Source organism: Trachurus trachurus (assembly GCF_905171665.1).
Source record: "Trachurus trachurus genome assembly, chromosome: 5".
In the NCBI taxonomy this organism is placed as follows: Eukaryota; Metazoa; Chordata; class Actinopteri; order Carangiformes; family Carangidae; genus Trachurus; species Trachurus trachurus.
Window position 1 is genome coordinate 794,872 of NC_139896.1, and position 19,076 is coordinate 813,947.

The window sequence follows — 19,076 nt, forward strand, 5'->3', positions numbered from 1 at the left end:
AACCAGTTCAACGTCAAAGTGAAAACATTTCTCTACTAAGTCTGAGAGTCTCTGCTGTTCTCCTCCTAAAACAATAAAACATGAGAAGCTTCCAGACTCTGCTGGAAGAAAAGTGTTAACGTAAGATAATTAAAGACACAATCAGTGGTTCAAATAGAAACTAAAGGTAAACCTCGTCCACCAACATTTAAAGCACAGGACTGAAGCTGCTGTCACTTCCAGAGACTCTCCGTCCTACACATCGACCAGAGACTCTCCATCCTACACATCGACCGGAGACTCAACGTCCTACACATCAACCGGAGACTCTCCGTCCTACACTACACATCAACCAGAGACTCTCCATTCTACACATCAACCAGAGACTCTCCGTCCTACACTACACATCAACCAGAGACTCTCCGTCCTACACTACACATCAACCAGAGACTCTCCGTCCTACACTACACATCAACCAGAGACTCTCCATCCTACACTACACATCAACCAGAGACTCTCCGTCCTACACATCGACCGGAGACTCTCCGTCCTACACTACACATCAACCAGAGACTCTCCATTCTACACATCAACCAGAGACTCTCCGTCCTACACTACACATCAACCAGAGACTCTCCGTCCTACACATCAACCGGAGACTCTCCGTCCTACACTACACATCAACCAGAGACTCTCCGTCCTACACATCAACCAGAGACTCTCCGTCCTACACATCAACCAGAGACTCTCCATCCTACACATCGACCGGAGACTCTCCGTCCTACACTACACATCAACCAGAGACTCTCCATTCTACACATCAACCAGAGACTCTCCATCCTACACATCAACCGGAGACTCTCCGTCCTACACTACACATCAACCAGAGACTCTCCATTCTACACATCAACCAGAGACTCTCCGTCCTACACTACACATCAACCAGAGACTCTCCATTCTACACATCAACCAGAGACTCCGTCCTACACATCGACCGGAGACTCTCCGTCCTACACTACACATCGACCGGAGACTCTCCGTCCTACACATCAACCAGAGACTCTCCGTCCTACACATCAACCAGAGACTCTCCGTCCTACACATCAACCAGAGACTCTCCGTCCTACACATCAACCAACCAGAGACTCTCCGTCCTACACATCAACCAGAGACTCTCCATCCTACACATCAACCGGAGACTCTCCGTCCTACACATCGACCGGAGACTCTCCGTCCTACACATCAACCAACCAGAGACTCTCCATCCTACACATCGACCGGAGACTCTCCGTCCTACACATCAACCAACCAGAGACTCTCCATCCTATACATCGACCGGAGACTCTCCGTCCTACACATCAACCGGAGACTCTCCGTCCTACACTACACATCGACCGGAGACTCTCCGTCCTACACTACACATCAACCAGAGACTCTCCGTCCTACACATCAACCAGAGACTCTCCGTCCTACACTACACATCAACCAGGGACTCTCCATCCTACACTACACATCAACCAGAGACTCTCCGTCCAACACATCAACCAGAGACACTGAGGAACCACGGCTGAACCCTAACCCAAACCCAGGATACAGAGGTTGAGTGAAGGTGGTGTTGAAGGTGTAGAGGTGGATCCGTCTGTTAGAGAAGACTTTGTAGAAGGACAGAGAGCCAGCAGGACAGTCCACATACACTGCTACTCTGTTAGAGACAGAGGAGGAGATGGATGTTTGTATGTTGTTGTGCCAGACAGAATAACGACCACCATAGCAGTCCAGACTCCAGGACTGATCATTTCTTCCAAACCAACAGTCAGCACTGACTCCTTTCCTGTTGATTCCTCTGTAACTCACTGATACATGAACCCATCCGCTCCACTTGACCTCCCAGTAGCAGCGACCAGTCAGACCAGTTGAACACAGCAGCTGAGGCCACGGGTCAAATCTGTCTGGATGACCAGGATATGGCTGATCCTTTGTCACATATTCCACCGTCCTGTTGTTGTCAGACAGTTTGAGGCGTTTGTTCACTGTGTCCATGTCCACTTCCAGTTGACAGGCGTCTGATGGAGAGAACAAGACACAACACAGCTGCAGTTCATCATCTGATGGTTCATTGATTGATTATTGAATCAACATTCTATTTAAAGACAAACTGACAGAGAGCTGTTGTCTGATCATTAGTTACATTAATGCCCCGTTTATACCTACCCGGTTAACCCTAACCCCAAACGGAGAATTTGCCCCTGAAAACGATGCTTTTTAAAAACTCCGGCCTGAATGGAGATTTTGGAAAATTCAGTTTGCACATTTGCATGTAAACAGAGAAAAACCGAGATTTGGGCAGCCGACGTCAGACTCTGACGTCTAACCGTAACCAAAGACGGTAGAGTAGTTATATTTGCCGTGTACCGTAACCACATCATATAACATAATAAAATAAATAAATAATAATACGATTTAACTCTTTCACTGCCAAAGACGAGTTATCTCGTCTTAGGGAATCCAAGCGTAGTTTGCCAAAGACGAGATAACTCGTCTTAGCGTTTTTTTAATGGCAACGCCATGTTGAATGTCTTGCCCTACTCCTCTGTGAAGATCAGACTTGTATCATCAAAATAAAGTGCAGAAAAACACATTTGGATTGAGAGATATAAAAAATATAGCGTGTTTTTCCCCCCTCACGGAGCGGTGCGGGTGTCTGACTGCAGCGGCGCCGCTCCGTGACACTCTGGCCGCCGGTGAGAGCTTCGGGGGCGGCGGCGGGGCTCATGGCGGCTCGGCAGCTCATCGAAGCTCCGTGCAGCTCCGTGCAGCTCCGTGATACAAAGCACAAACGTTAGTAACAACAACCCCGTTGATCGCTCATCGTTAGTCGTCAAGAGCGTTTGGAAAGTCGCCAGATTTTGCGAGAAATCACTCAAATAGCAGCTTGAAAATCCCGCGATCTAGTGTGGATGAGGAGCAGACGGCGCCGGCGAACGTGACGAGAGCTAAAGATGGTGGGAGTGTCTGTTGTGAGCAGACTGTCTGTGGCTGTGGGTTCAGGGGCACGTCAGCCAGAGCTGTAGGCTGTGTGTGTGTGTGTGTGTGTGTGTGTGTGTGTGTGTGTGTGTGTGTGTGTGTGTGTGTGTGGATGTGTGTGTGAGACAGAGAGAGAGAGTGAGACCGCTGCCTGCTGACCAGAGGAAGCTGATCTGATCTAAAGCGCCGTGTTTCGGCTACAAAAACCTGTCGAACTGATCCGCGCACACACGCACGCACACACACACACACGCACACGTACATGCACACACACACGTCACGTACGCACACACACTAAAAAAAAGGAAAGAAAAAGTTGTAACTCAAAGAAAAGAAAGAAAAAAGGCTGCAGTAGTGTGTGTCAGTAGCTAAAAGTTTTGTCTGTTGTCATCAAAAGTCATTTGTCAGTGTTGATTTAGTTGTTGTTTACAAGAGAACAACTGTACAGATGCTGAGGCATCACTAAAGCAAAATATAAAGGAGCCAATTGTACTGGTTCACCTGAAAATGACGGCCGACACAAAAACCTCTTTTTCTCAAGATTTTGGTGCCAAAATGGCATTTTGGGCTAAACTAACCTATATTCAACCGCAAATTTCACAAGACTGGAACAAGATAGAAACAAACAGGTTTTTTTGCTGGAAAGTAGAGACCCTCATCTTTCCTTTGATGGGTTGAATGTGTATGTAGTAACAGTACATAATATATGGTGGGTCTACGGAAATCAGTCAAAAAGCTGGAAAATGCCTGGCAAGCTGGAGGAAGCTGCTGTGAGAATGGCTGGCAGTCAAAGAGTTAATGCAGACTGATGTGTTCATTGTAAAACATTTATTTATTTTTGTAAATGTAGTGATTTCTGTCTGTAGGCTCCAGAGCCCCGAGGCAGCGCTGCTCTTCTGTCCAATAACGTTATCATGAAGCTTCACTTTTCATTCAAACAAACTGCTACTGCCACAATTGTTAGATTTCATCACTGAGACCAACATTTATCTCCTAAAAATAATTTAACCAGCCGGTGGTAAACCTCTAAAAACCTGTGGGTAAGTTAATTAGCGATCGTTTTCTCCCCCGGGATGACGAAGGAGGTTGGCCGGCCGAGCAGCTCTGCAGAGTGGACACTGTCTCTGTGATGTCACGGTCGCTGCTGCACAGGAGATTTACTTGTCCGAAAAAAAAAAAAACCTCTCTGAGAAACATCGGAGCAAACTTCTAAACAGCCGTCATTTGGATAAACTGGCCGTATATTTGGATCTAAACAGTTACTTTCTCGCATGAAAACATATTAAAACTTTACACACAAGGAGGGCAAGTGACGTTGTTGTTGTTAATGAATACAAGGTATTGAGTAAATGGTGTGATGTATGATGACGTGAATGTGACTGAATGGATGAGACGATGTATGGATGAGTATACTTTTTAATTTTACTAGAGTAATTAATTGCTTTTATTTGTTGCTACTGAGCCCAGTATATTGAGTGCAATGTAATTTCGTTGTATCAACCATACAATAAATCTATCTATCTATCTATCTATCTATCTATCTATCTATCTATCTATCTATCTATCTATCTATCTATTGCTATGTGGGATCATGTGCGGGATTCTGATTGGCTAACGTGGGCTTGAGCTTCTCGCTACACTGCCACCTACAGGTTTGGCATGCTCTTGACGGCATGAACACGTGTTAGTGTAAACGAAAACTTTTCTGAAAACGGACTGGTGTGCACGCAGTTTTTTTGTAAATGGAGAGGCTGAAATGCCCGTTCATGAAAATAGCCGGGCACGTGTAAACATAGCGTAAATCAAGCCGGTAAATCAACACTTACATTTCCTGAGACCAGGTTTTAGCCTGTGCTCTCCACCATGGTCCAACCTGGAGGAAGAAACACAGTCAGAGTGGTTTTATATCTAAACTACTGTTCAACCTGGAGGAAGAAACACAGTCAGAGTGGTTTTATATCTAAACTACTGTTCAACCTGGAGGAAGAAACACAGTCAGAGTGGTTTTATATCTAAACTACTGTTCAACCTGGAGGAAGAAACACAGTCAGAGTGGTTTATATCTAAACTACTGTTCAACCTGGAGGAAGAAACACAGTCAGAGTGGTTTTATATCTAAACTACTGTTCAACCTGGAGGAAGAAACACAGTCAGAGTGGTTTTATATCTAAACTACCGTTCAACCTGGAGGAAGAAACACAGTCAGAGTGGTTTATATCTAAACTACCGTTCAACCTGGAGGAAGAAACACAGTCAGAGTGGTTTATATCTAAACTACTGTTCAACCTGGAGGAAGAAACACAGTCAGAGTGGTTTATATCTAAACTACCGTTCAACCTGGAGGAAGAAACACAGTCAGAGTGGTTTATATCTAAACTACCGTTCAACCTGGAGGAAGAAACACAGTCAGAGTGGTTTTATATCTAAACTACCGTTCAACCTGGAGGAAGAAACACAGTCAGAGTGGTTTATATCTAAACTACTGTTCAACCTGGAGGAAGAAACACAGTCAGAGTGGTTTATATCTAAACTACCGTTCAACCTGGAGGAAGAAACACAGTCAGAGTGGTTTATATCTAAACTACCGTTCAACCTGGAGGAAGAAACACAGTCAGAGTGGTTTATATCTAAACTACCGTTCAACCTGGAGGAAGAAACACAGTCAGAGTGGTTTTATATCTAAACTACTGTTCAACATGGAGGAAGAAACACAGAGTGGTTTTATATCTAAACTACTGTTCAACATGGAGGAAGAAACACAGAGTGGTTTTATATCTAAACTACTGTTCAACATGGAGGAAGAAACACAGAGTGGTTTTATATCTAAACTACTGTTCAACCTGGAGGAAGAAACACAGTCAGAGTGGTTTATATCTAAACTAGAAAATGTCCTCTGGGAAATGTTGAGAGGGCCACGGGAGCTACTGCCGGTTGTGCCATCTCTGTCAACATGGGAATCAAACTCACGATCTTAAGGTCAAGACAGAACTGATCAGACACATAATCATCTTTCTATAAGCACTGATATGGAGGAGCTGTAACCACATTAGGTTACCTGTCTGTGTGTGTGTGTGTGTGTGTGTGTGTGTGTGTGTGTGTGTGTGTGTGTGTGTGTGTGTGTGTGTGTGTGACTATGAGCTGCATCCTGTGTCAGTCTGATTTAGCTGTGTCGGTGTTTATAAACATTTAAACGAGCGCCAGGTGGATTGTTTATGAAGTTAACGAGCTCTGGCCTGAGGATCACAGAGGTTACCATGGCGATAGGGGCCCCCGCAGGCTGAGACAGACAGAAACGTGGAGAAAAAGAGCCATTTTCTGCCTCTGCACCGGTCTCACATTTAGGCTTGCGGTGCTCTAAGGACTTCCTGAAAATTTTGGTATGATTTGGTGTTTCTACAGTAAATATTTTGGCGACGCTGGCAGTTTTAAAACATCAGGCCGTTCTGCTTCTCTCAGAAAATCTTTGTATTAGAGTCAATGAGGAGCAGAGACAGACGTGGCCGCACTTAGAGGCTGAGGCTGATAATTCAAATTCTGTAAGTCTCTCTGATATTTTGAGCGCATGATGAGAAACAGAACAAGTTTGTCTACAAATTTGGAAAAAATCATGTGTGTAGAGTGTAAATTGTGGCCGGGCCGAGTGTGGAAATGGGAAAAAATCTGGAGTTTTTCTGGGCTCTCTCTTACTCTAACCGATGATGTCACCCACATTCCGTGCAATACACACCCATTAATCTCATAATTTCTCCAAAAATGATCATGGTCATTGAACAAGGATTGATCAAAAACTATGAACTATCGAAACATGGATTAATACACCAATACACAAGACTTGTGTCTACAGATTAAAGTTTAAATGGAGTCTCTTCCACCTTGTGCTTCGCCCCCTTGTAATAACAATAAGCTAATAACAAAACCGACAGGCTACATGTTAGGGCTGGGCGATACATCAATATAGAAAATATATCGATATATATATTTTTTGGTGCTTTTTCATGCCTATATTTGATAGTACAGTCGAGAGAGACAGAAAATGGAGAGGCAGAGAGAGGGGGAACAATACACAGGAAAGGTCCGTCCGATGCGGGATTTGAGGGGCCGCCTGCACGAGGACTATAGCCTCAACACATGGGGCGCCTGCTTAACCCACTGCGCTACTCGGCGCCCCATCGATATATTTTTTAATGTGATATGGAATCAGACCATATCGCATATCGATATAGTTCTAATTTGCACTGTGATCCTTGCTCCAGGCAAGCTGCTGGCCCCGCCCGAAAAACTCTCTAAAGAGTCTCCAGCTGGTCCAGAACGCTGCAGCGAGGGTTTTGACAGGAGTTAGGAAGAGAGAGCACATCTCTCCCACCTTAGCTTCTCTCCAATGGCTTCCTGTAAGATTTAGAATAGACTTCAAAATCCTTCTGCTGACTTATAAGGCTCTTAATGATAAAGCTCAATCCTATCTGAAAGAACTAATCATTCCTTACTGTCCTACCAGAGCACTCCGCTCCCAGAACGCAGGTCTGTTAGTGACTCCCAGTATCTCTAAAAACAGACTGGGAGGTAGAGCCTTCAGTTACCGGGCTCCTTTACTGTGGAACCAGCTCTCTCCATGGGTCAGAGAGGCAGACACTCTAACTACATTTAAGTCTAGACTTAAGACCTTCCTTTATGACAGGGCTTTTAGTTAGGGCTGGTTCAGGTAGCTCTGAACCATTTTATAGCTACGCTGCTATAGGCTTAGACTGCTGGGAACACATCTGGTTACACAGAGCCCTCTCCTTTCTCCTCCTCTCCTCTCCCCTTCCTTCCCCTGTCCTCTCCTCTCCTCCCCTTGAGACAAACTGTTGGTAAAAATGGGCTATACAAATAAAATTGCCTTGCCTTGCCCGCACCCCCGCCCCTCCTCTTTCTATTTCATGCTTATCAGACCGCTGCTTCACCAGCTGACTGAGAGGAACGCACCGAGTCAATGTCAACTGAGCCGTGGCTCTAGACGCTCAGCCAGCTGCTGTAGCATGACTGTTAGCTGTTAGCACGTCGTCCCCTGCAGCGTCAGAGCTCCGGATCTCTGAGAGCCGCAGTGCTTTCACCAGATTCAGCTCGTAAGGTTCGCGTTGACACACGTTTGTTTTCACTCTGGTCCAAACCATGGATCCATCAGTGTCACGTTTCCAGGACAACTGACTGGAAAAAGATGTGTGGCACGCCATGTTTATGTGACTCCAGCACGATTTAGTGTGTATGTTTATTATATGTTTTTTACCATCAAAACGCGACCTGTCCATGCGGCCGTGTGCCTGTGTGTGTGTGTGTGTGTGTGTGTGTGTGTGTGTGTGTGTGTGTAAGTGCGTATGTGTGTGCCAGTGCGAGAGAGTTGCGGCCGCCACAGACTCGTTTATTAATGGGAAACGCTGGTTGATAAGTTTTGTTTTTATGCATTTTTACAGAGCATGGTGAACAGCGCGACCTGTCACCTGCAGCCTTGTACTCTGGTGGTTGCAGTATTATCATTTTCTTTATTGTTAATTCCACGGGTCTTTTGTCAGCCTTGTGCAATAGTCTGTGTATGAGTCTTGTGCAGCAGGAAGCTTCGCACGGTTTGTGTAGTGTGAACTCATAGTCTTTTCTATACCGGCAACAACTGTGAAAATCGCGTAGTGTGTCCCCAGCTTAAGAGAAATCAGACGTCTTTCACGACGACTGACCGAGCAGGTAAACATAAAAGACAGGACAGACTGAGTCCTTGTTGTCTGATCGTACCTGAGAGTCTCCAGTCTCCAGTCTGGATCCTCCAGTCCAGCAGACAGCAGCTTCACTCCTGAGTCTCCTGGATGGTTGTAGCTCAGGTCCAGCTCTCTCAGATGGGAGGGGTTGGAGCTCAGAGCTGAGGCCAGAGAAGCACAGCCTTCCTCTGTGACCAGACATCCTGACAGACTAAAAATAGAAAATATAATAAACTCCCAATTTTGCAAAATCACATCAACAGGAAAATCCTGCAAACGTTGAGCATCTTCACCAACAAGTTACATAAGGATGTTCAAGATCAGCTGTCCAACAAACAGCTGTATCCTGACCTAAGATTCTCCAGTCCACAGTTTGGACTCTCCAGTCCACCAGACAGCAGCTTCACTCCTGAGTCCTGCAGGTTGTTGTTACCCAGGTCCAGGTGTCTCAGATGGGAGGGGTTGGAGCTCAGAGCTGAGGCCAGAGAAGCACAGCCTTCCTCTGTGACCAGACATCCTGACAGACTGGAGATAGAAAACATGATGAACTCAGAGTTTTAGAAAATCACATCAACAGGAAAATCCTGCAAACGTTGAGCATCTTCACCAACAAGTTACAGAAGGATGTTAAAGATCAGTTGTCCAACAAACAGCTGTATCCTGACCAGAGAGTTTCCAGTGTACAGTCTGGATCCTCCAGTTCACCAGACAGCAGCTTCACTCCTGAGTCCTGCAGGTCGTTGTTACTCAGGTCCAGCTCTCTCAGATGGGAGGGGTTGGAGCTCAGAGCTGAAGCCAGAGAAGCACAGCCTTCCTCTGTGACCAGACATCCTGACAGACTGGAGATAAAAAAATATATAATAAACTCCAAATTTTACAAAATCATGTGAACAGAGATGTTGAGGATCTCAACAGACTGCTGAACATCTCATCATCACCAACAACTTACTTGTACAACTTGTATCCTCACCTGAGAGTCTCCAGTCTACAGTGTGGACTCTCCAGTCCACCAGACAGCAGCTTCACTCCTGAGTCCTGCAGGTCGTTGTTACTCAGGTCCAGGTGTCTCAGACTAGAGGACTGGGAGCTGAGGACTGAGGACAGAGCTTCACAGCTTCTCTCTGAGAGGTCACAGTAGTTCAGTCTGAAGAGGAATCAGGAAAACAAAAGTAAACGACTAATATTTTTGTTGTGACTAAAGAAGAAGATACAGTAAATGTAGATGGATATATGTGCACATACAGAGCTTTATTTGAAGCTTTGACTACTGGCAGCAGCCTCAGAAGAGCCTCCTCTGAAGCAGAGTATTTCCTCAGGTCAAACTCGTCCAGATCTTCTTCTGATGACAGTAAGATGAAGACCAGAGCCGACCATTGAGCAGGAGACAGTTCATCTGTGGAGAGACGTCCTGATCTCAGGGACTGTTGGATCTCCTCCACTAGAGAACGATCATTTAGTTCATTCAGACAGTGGAACAGGTTGATGCTTTTCTCTGCAGACAGATTCTTATTGATCTTCTTCTTGATGTACTGGACTGTTTTCTGATTGGTCTGTGATTCACTTCCTGTCAGAGTCATCAGACCTCGTAGGAGATTCTGATTGGTCTCCAGTGAAAGACCCAGGAGGAAGCGGAGGAACAAGTCCAGGTGTCCATTTGGACTCTGTAAGGCCTCGTCCACAGCACTCTGGTAGAAATGTGATGATTTGTCTCTGAACAGTTTAAAAAGTTTAAAGGTTAATTTCTTTCCTGACATCAGATTGACTCCAGAGTTGATGAAGGTCAGATGGACATGAAGAGCAGCCAGAAACTCCTGAACACTCAGATGGACGAAGCAGAACACCTTGTCCTGGTACAGGCCGCTCTCCAATCTAAAGATCTGTGTGAACACTCCTGAGTACACTGAGGCTGCTCTGATATCGATGCCACACTCCGTCAGGTCTGATTCATAGAAGATCAGGTTTCCTTTCTGCAGCTGCTTAAAAGCCAGTTTTCCAAGAGACTCAATCATCTCCCTGCTCTCTGGACTCCAGTGTGGATCTGTCTCAGCTCCTTCATCATACTTGGCCTTCTTCAGTTTTAGATGAACCACCAGGAAGTGGATGTACATCTGAGTCAGGGTCTTGGGCAGCTCTCCTCCCTCTCTGGTCTTCAACAGCTTCTCCAGAACTGTAGCAGTGATCCAGCAGAAGACTGGGATGTGGCACATGATGTGGAGGCTTCGTGATGTCTTGATGTGGGAGATGATCTCTCTGGCCTGCTCCTCATCTCTGAACCTCTTCCTGAAGTACTCCTCCTTCTGTGGGTCAGTGAACCCTCTGACCTCTGTCACCATGTGAACACACTCAGGAGGGATCTGATTGGCTGCTGCAGGTCGTGTGGTTATCCAGAGGCGAGCAGAGGGAAGCAGGTTCCCCCTGATGAGGTTGGTCAGCAGCACGTTGACTGAGGTGGACTCTGTCACATCAGTCAGGATCTCAGTGTTGTGGAAGTCCAGAGGAAGTCGACACTCGTCCAGACCGTCAAAGATGAAGACGACCTGGAACTGATCAAACCTGCAGATTCCTGCTGCTTTGGTTTCAGAGAAGAAGTGATGAACAAGTTCCACCAAGCTGAACTTTTTCTCTCTCAGCACATTCAGCTCTCTGAAGGAGAAGGGAAATGTGAAGTGTATGTCCTGGTTGGTTTTGTCTTCAGCCCAGTCCAGAGTGAACTTCTGTGTTAAGACTGTTTTCCCAATGCCAGCCACTCCCTTTGTCATCACTCTTCTGATTGGTCGGTCTCTTCCAGTTGGGGCTTTAAAGATGTCTTCTTGTCTGATGGTTGTTTCTGGTCTGTCTGGTTTCCTGGACGCTGTTTCAATCTGCCTGACCTCGTGTTCATCATTGACCTCTCCAGTCCCTCCCTGTGTGATGTAGAGCTCTGTGTAGATCTGGTTCAGAAGGGTTTGGTGTCCTGCTATAGCGATGCCCTCAAACACAGACTGGAACTTCTCCTTCAGGTTGGATTTGAGTTTACATTGGCAGCCAGTGAGAATCTCTGTAAGAATGAAGGACCAATGACGTCAATGATAAGTTATTATTGTAGTTATTGTATAGAAAACATGAATCATGGAAACACCTTCTCTGTTCTCTGTTCATTTAGAAAGTTGTATAAAAGTAACATTTCAAAGAGATCAATTCCTCTCCATGTTAGCATCATTGTGAACCTCTCCCACATGTTTTCATGTATTGTATCGCTTCTGAACACGTTTCTCGATTCTGTTTTGACTATGTAAATGTTTAGATTCTTATCCATCATGCATTACCATCCGAAAGGCCTCTGACCGGGCCCAAATTTTTTCCGCAGCATAACAATGACCCAAAATTTACCGCCAGTGTCAAAAATAATTATTTCAATTAACAAGAACAGTGAGTCCTGCAACAGGTGCTCAACATTAGTCAGTGTTTGATTACATGAAGAGACAGAAGACACTGACACAGCCTCAATTAAAAAAAAATAGAACTTAACCGATCTGAAGCGCTGCAGGTGCGCGCACTGCGCTCCACAGCGCGAGATGTGCGACCAGGCAGACCGGTTAACTTTTGGCCTATCTGAAACTGCCTCCGCTCCAGGGCGCTGCGCTTCGGTTCCGCGTCCAGTGCAACCAGGCTGTAAGACTGCCACTACCCACATGTGACATTTAAGACTCCCTACAGAGACTCCCCACTCTGCTGACAAGACCAAAGAAGCTCTTTGGATGATGAAACTGTCCTCATCCACCTGGTTTTGATTGACCACTCTACAACGTCCTTATAACTTCACATTTTTGATCAAACTTACGTTTGGGTTCTGAGATGGGCTGTGTGAAATTTCTCAGTAGATCATTCTGATTAATCTTCTCCAGGACTGTTTTGGTGACTTTCACAGTGTTTATACAGTAGGTCTGGACCAGTAGATCCACTGTGTCTTCCCTGTTTGCTTTCTCCAGTCGACTTTTTGGGATTGATGGGAGGTCTTCTAGGACTCCTCTTTGCCACAGGTACCACCTGAATTTATAAAAATCAACATCTCCCAAATCCTCCAAAGTCTTCAAAAGGATCTCTGGGAGTGTCTCCGTCTTTTCCCTGAAAGAGGAATGACAAACAGTTTGAAACTGGGTTTACACTGCATGACTGAATTCTGACCATTTTTGCAGTTTACAGGGGTAAGGAGAAGAGATGAACCCCTCCCAAAAGGCAAACAGATGGTCAGATGGATTCAAACCAGTCTGAATCTCTGGTTGCCTCTCATAATGGTATCACACAGCTGAGGCAGAGCCACAAGCTGATTCCCCTGAACTCAGTGTTTTCCCTCTTTGAGCCTGTGTGAACCCGTTGTGAACACTACAGAACTTCATTGCGTTGTAAAAGAAATAGAAAACAGGGAGATGTAATGTTACAATGTAAAGTTCTGTAGCTAGTTGTCTGTAATTATATTTAGCTGCTGTTTACAGTCCTTTTAAAATGGATGAACCATATCTTTGTCCATATAAACCTGAAACTCTTTTTTGAACAGCACAAATGGCCAAGGCAGTGTAGTTCTCCTTAGTGTGCATTCTCTCAAACAGTCATGACGTTCTGGGCCAGACAGGTTTATTTCTAACATATTGTCACAACACAGTGATGGTGTTTTTGTTTTTGTCTTGTGACTTCTTTTTTTTATTTTGAAATCTAACTGCCCTCTCGTTTCAGGTCACTTGCCCTTCCCTTGTGTGTCACCAGTCTGCCTGCCTTGATTTCTAATTGTCTCCACCTGTTCCCCATTACCTGTGTGTCTATGTTCTGTGTCTCCCATTGTCTTGTGCCAGAGTGTTTCGTCCTTCGTTCACCCCAGCCCATAGTCCATAGTTTATTGAGCTTCCTTGTCCAATTGCCTGTTTGCCTTTTTGCCTCATCGTGAGTGTTTTTTGTTTCCCTCCTTTGGAGTGGGTTTTTGTTGTTAAAATAAAACTGGCTTCTGCCTTTTGCCACTCTGCACCTGAGTCCTCCTTCCAGCCCAGACCTGACACATATACTGTGAGTAAATAGAACAATTTGTAAAATGACAGTGTGTATGATGATCTTAAAGCTGAAACTGATTCATTTGTTCCAGTGAACATTCGATCTGCAGACCTCTTGGTACTTTAACCACAGACAGAGTTACTGACCTTCACTCTGCACTGTTAACTTCTACCTGATGTTCATCTCAGGGCTTTAAAGCAGAAGTAAGTGATATATTTGTGTTAATATAAGTCTTAAATAGTTATATCTTCCGACAGCAATTACTTACATAGAGTGTTTGAACCGAAACACGGGTCTCTCAGTCACTCTGCTCTGCTCTGAGCCGAGGAGAAAACATTTATCGTATCCTACAGTTTTTATCCAATGAGGAGAGAGAACGGCATGCAGGGCTGTGTGTGCAGCCAAGGGACGCCCTGAATGTGGTGACGTAGGGACGAGGACTGTTATGGTGCGTTCAAGGACACTCATAACTCCGAGCTGTGAAGTCATACCAGTTCGATCTGGTACGAGTTCACCGGTCGGAAGTTACGAGTGGCCGTTATAGTGACTTTCACAGGTAAAACAGGTCGGAAAAACATGAGTGGGTTGCCTGGAACGCTACAAAGTCGTAAGTTGTGACTTGAAGGTGTAATTTACGATTTCAAAAGCCGGCCTGGAACGCAGCATTAGCGAAAACGACCGGATCAGTTACTTCTGCTTTAATCACAACAGGAATTGAGATTTTTCTATTACCAACACTCTTATCAATTATGTTCCTAACAACAATATTATTTTGAGCACAAGATCATTTGTTATATATACTTTATTTTAAGGGGTCCTTGTTCCTGTGTATCTACCTAATTAATTACAGTGTAATTACCTATGTAACCGTATGTAATAACATGTACTTACATTGTAAATACATAGTGTATTTTGATGTACTTACAGGTCCTTGTTACACTTGTAATAAGAAATGCTTGTTACAATACTTTGTCAAAGTGGCCTCTCTCTTTGGGGAAGGGGTACACCTGCAAGAAAAATGGGTGAAACCACAACCCATGTTGCCTGGGCAACCTTTTCCATCAATCTTCCTCCTGCCTCTTGACTCTTGGAACATGTGTGCTGTTAACTTAGTCTATGTAACAGTTGTGTTAATACACCTTTGTTACTCTTTGATACAGGAATGAGCACATTAAAATAAAGTGTACCTGCTGGGATACCTCAGTTCTTACACATTAACTGCAATAACCAGTGTCTTCGATAGTGTACCACATGTGCTGTTACACAATCTCATCTCACCTTTGACCTCTGGTCCGGCTCTCATGTTCCCCACACACAGTGGTTTCAGAGGGGGGGGCTCCCTCCTCTCTGTCCTCACACTGATCCATAGCTGAGCCTCCACCTGCAGGGAGAGCTGCACTCAGTCAGAACAACAAGGTTTACACAACAAGGTTTACACACCTGTCCACCACAGTGTCATTCTGCTGTCAACCAGCAGATGGTGCTGAAGGAACTGTTCTTTTTTTTTTATTGCACAATTAAACACATATTACAGAACAATTACACCGACAGTTAGACGTGTACGAGAACGTATGGGACAAGGGACGCTTTACAAAACAAACAAACATACGAGCTAGGGGAGATCTAATCGGAGATTGGAGAGTGGAGTTACGAGAGGAGGTGTTGAGCAGATATATTGGAAATAAAACAAAAATAAAGATAGGAATAGGAATGAGGGGGAAGAGAAGGTGGGGCAGATATATTGGAAATAAAACAAATAGGAATGAGGGGGAAGAGAAGGTGGGGCAGATATATTGGAAATAAAACAAAAATAAAGATAGGAATAGGAATAAGAATGAGGGAGAAGAGAGAGTGGGGTGGGGGGGGGGGGGATTCGAGGAATCAGCTCTGGACGAATTGCATGAATGGTGACCAGGTTTTATTGTAATGGGTGATATTATCTTTCATTGTGAATGTGAGTTTTTCCAAATTTGAATGTTCAGTTAACAGATTATACCAATGTTGTATTGAAAGTTTTGTTCTGTCTTTCCAATTGAGTAGTATTATTTTTTTGGCCATGGTTGTGGCGATGAGGATAAATGTTTGATGATGTTTTGGGATTGGTAAGTTAGAAATGTCACCGAGTAAGGCTATGGTGGGGTGGATTGAGATGCTGAGGCTGAGAATCTTGGATAGCTCTCCCATGACCTCCGACCAAAAGCGTCTAATTGGGGGGCAGTACCAAAGTGCATGGGGGTAGTTGTCTATTGTGGCTGGGCAGTGTACGCAGGTGTTGGTGTCAGTGAAGCCCATCAGGTGCATTTTGTGGGTGGTGATGTGTATTCTGTGTAGTACTTTATATTGAATTAACTGTATATTGGAGTTGGGTGACATAGTGAATGTGTTATTACAAATGGTTTGCCAATTGATGTCTGTTTGGATGTGAAGGTCTGAGGTCCATTTGTCTATTGGTAATGAAGTGGTGTTGTCATGATGGGAGAGAAGTTTATAAATCTGGGAGAGAAGTCTCTTGGGTTTGAGGAGATTTAGTTTCAGTAGTAGGGGGGGGCTGGGTTGTGGAAGTTATTAATATCAATAATTGTTTTAATGGTTTCCTTTAATTGTAGGTATTGGAATTGACAATTTTGTGGGAGGTTATATTTCTGTTTCAGTAGGTCGAAGGTCATGAGAGAGCCGTCCCTGAAAAGGTCCCCTAGGCTGGTTATTCCTCTCTGTCTCCAGGATGTAAAGTTGATTGTTTTTTTGTCAATTTTGACCATTGGGTTGTGCCAGATGGGGGTGGAGTTGCATGGGGTGAGCTGGAGATTTAAGATTTCATTTGTTTTCCACCAGGCTGCAAGGGTAGTGTTTATAGTGTTGTATTTGAAACAGTCATGGGTTCTAATGGATTTATCTATGAAGATTATGTCTTGGATGGTCAAGTCTTTGCAGATGGTTTGCTCGATGTCCAACCAGGCAGAATTTGAGCTGTTGGTCCAATGGTGAATATATTGCAATTGGTGAGAGAGACAGTAATGGTAGAAATTTGGGGCATCGAGTCCTCCATATTGTTTTGGTCTTTGAAGGGTGGTTAATTGAAGGAACTGTTCTGTCAAATCTTGCATAGTTCCCCTTCAATATAGGCCTCTGTCATGCCCTATTGATTAACTGTTTTATTGTATTGTATTGTATTGTATTGTATTGTATTATATATATATATTTTTTTTTTTCAAAGGAGGTTAAATCGAAAGCAACTGGACTTAGTTATTTGTCTAGGAAGACGTTTCACCTCTCATCCAAGAGGCTTCATCAGTTCATGTACGCAGCTGACCAGGCTGGGACTGGTCCAACTATCTGGTGTGGAGACTCACTATTTAACCTCTTGTGTGGGCGTTTCACAAGGGTGATGATGTCACTGGTTCCCTTTTGTGCTCCAAGTGCCAACGACAGTCGTTGGAGTGACAGTCGTTGGTGGGAAGTTGGTTTCGACTTCGTTAGTGCACTATTGTTTTCTAACGACAGTCGTTGGAGTCACTTGCCACTTGTGAACAGTAGTTGTTCTTTGAGGCTAGATTGTTGAGTCTCCTGGGAAGGGATGAAAGGGCAGCATTGTAAATTGGAGATAGGTGGTGTCTCAGACCTCCTCCCCTGTTGAGGGTTGGTTTTTCTACTTTTACAAAAATGGCTTCTTTAACTCCTCTTTCAAACCATCTCTCTTTGAAAGAGGAGTTAAAGAAGCCATTTTTGTAAAAGTAGAAAAACCAACCCTCAACAGGGGAGGAGGTCTGAGACACCACCTATCTCCAATTTACAATGCTGCCCTTTCATCCCTTCCCAGGAGACTCAACAATCTAGCCTCAAAGAACAACTACTGTTCACAAGTGGCAAGTGACTCCAACGACTGTCGTTAGAAAACAATAGTGCACTAACGAAGTCGAAACCAACTTTCCATCAAAGGCAGTCATTTAAACGACTGTCGTTGGCACTTGGAGCACAAAAGGGAACCAGTGACATCATCACCCTTGTGAAACGCCCACACAAGAGGTTAAATAGTGAGTCTCCACACCAGATAGTTGGACCAGTCCCAGCCTGGTCAGCTGTGTACATGAACTGATGAAGCCTCTTGGATGAGAGGTGAAACGTCTTCCTAGACAAATAACTAAGTCCAGTTGCTTTCGATTTAACCTCCTTTGAAATACTATGACCTGGACAAATGAGAATATGCACCGGCTTATTGTATTATATTGAATTTTTCTGTGTAATTTATATAACCTTGTTTTCACTTTTAGCACTCCCCTCCCCCTTCCCCTTCAGGCTGCACTTGAAAATAAGAATTTTGTTCTTAATATGCTCGCCTGGTTAAATAAAGGTTTAAAAAAAAAAAAAGCTAAATGTTTAAAACACAACATTCACCACCTTCCTTCATGTACAACTGAACCTTTATCCACTGGAGAACAAACAGAACAAAGGTGAGTTCCCCTCTGGACTGAGAACATGAATCAGCTGAGTGTTAGAACAAAGACGACACTCACCAGGTGAATTCAGACCCACATCCAGTCAGAGTCGCTCTTCCTTCACCTGTAGAGGAAACACAGAGAGAAGCATCAGCATCAGTCTATAATCACTTCACAGTCAAAGAGTAGAGACATTAACATGACGACAGTCAACACAACAGGAAAGACAGGAAGTAGAAAACAGGGAACTGCAAACAGGAAATGAGAGAAAGAGTGAGACAGAGAGAAAAGCAGCAGAACTTACAGACTTTCCATCAGGACTTTAACATGTGAGGGTCTTCATCAGTTTCTCCTTCAGTCAGTGACAGTTGACTGGTCTCTGAGCTGCTGTCAGAGAAAAGGGAAGTGGAGCAACACAACAGGAAGACTGAGAAATCATGTGATACAACAGAGTGGACTTTGTGGTTGACACGTTGATTGTTGAATAACTTTTAGTTATTCATAGCAGTGCAAGTGATCAATCTATATCCTTAGGCCTATCATTCAGTACGTTTACATGACACTTGAAAAAACCGAATTATTGCCTTAATCCGACTATAACTGGACAACTGAAGTGCATGTAAACACCTTAGTCCGACTGAAATCGGAGTTGAGAACTCCGATTAAGACACCCAGATAATGCAATTGGAATTCGATTTTCTCCGTCATGTATACACCTTAATCAGAGTATAACTGGACAACGCATGTGCGCATGCTCCACAACCGTAGAGACAGCACCAAGTGGAGCAGAGAAGCCGCCCGAACCCCGCAAAGTAAAGAAAAAAAAACCAACGTCAGCGCAGATTCAATGCATTTCACACATACACAGCGCAACCAGCCAGATTGTTTTATTAGAGAG

At 44.4% G+C, this 19,076-nt stretch overlaps 1 protein-coding gene across 1 annotated transcript; it reads right to left on the reverse strand.

Moving 5' to 3' along the window:
* Positions 1-1,485: 1,485 nt before the first annotated feature.
* Positions 1,486-18,561, reverse strand: LOC310985574 (NACHT, LRR and PYD domains-containing protein 12-like; the record flags this gene model as incomplete). The annotated part of the gene is given in 11 exon segments (XM_083971189.1): positions 1,486-2,042; positions 4,830-4,876; positions 8,764-8,937; positions 9,078-9,251; positions 9,392-9,565; positions 9,697-9,878; positions 9,881-11,763; positions 12,547-12,830; positions 15,024-15,126; positions 18,257-18,302; positions 18,483-18,561. Coding segments are annotated over 9 exon segments (3,564 nt in total). The 5' UTR covers positions 15,113-15,126; positions 18,257-18,302; positions 18,483-18,561.
* Positions 18,562-19,076: the final 515 nt, after the last annotated feature.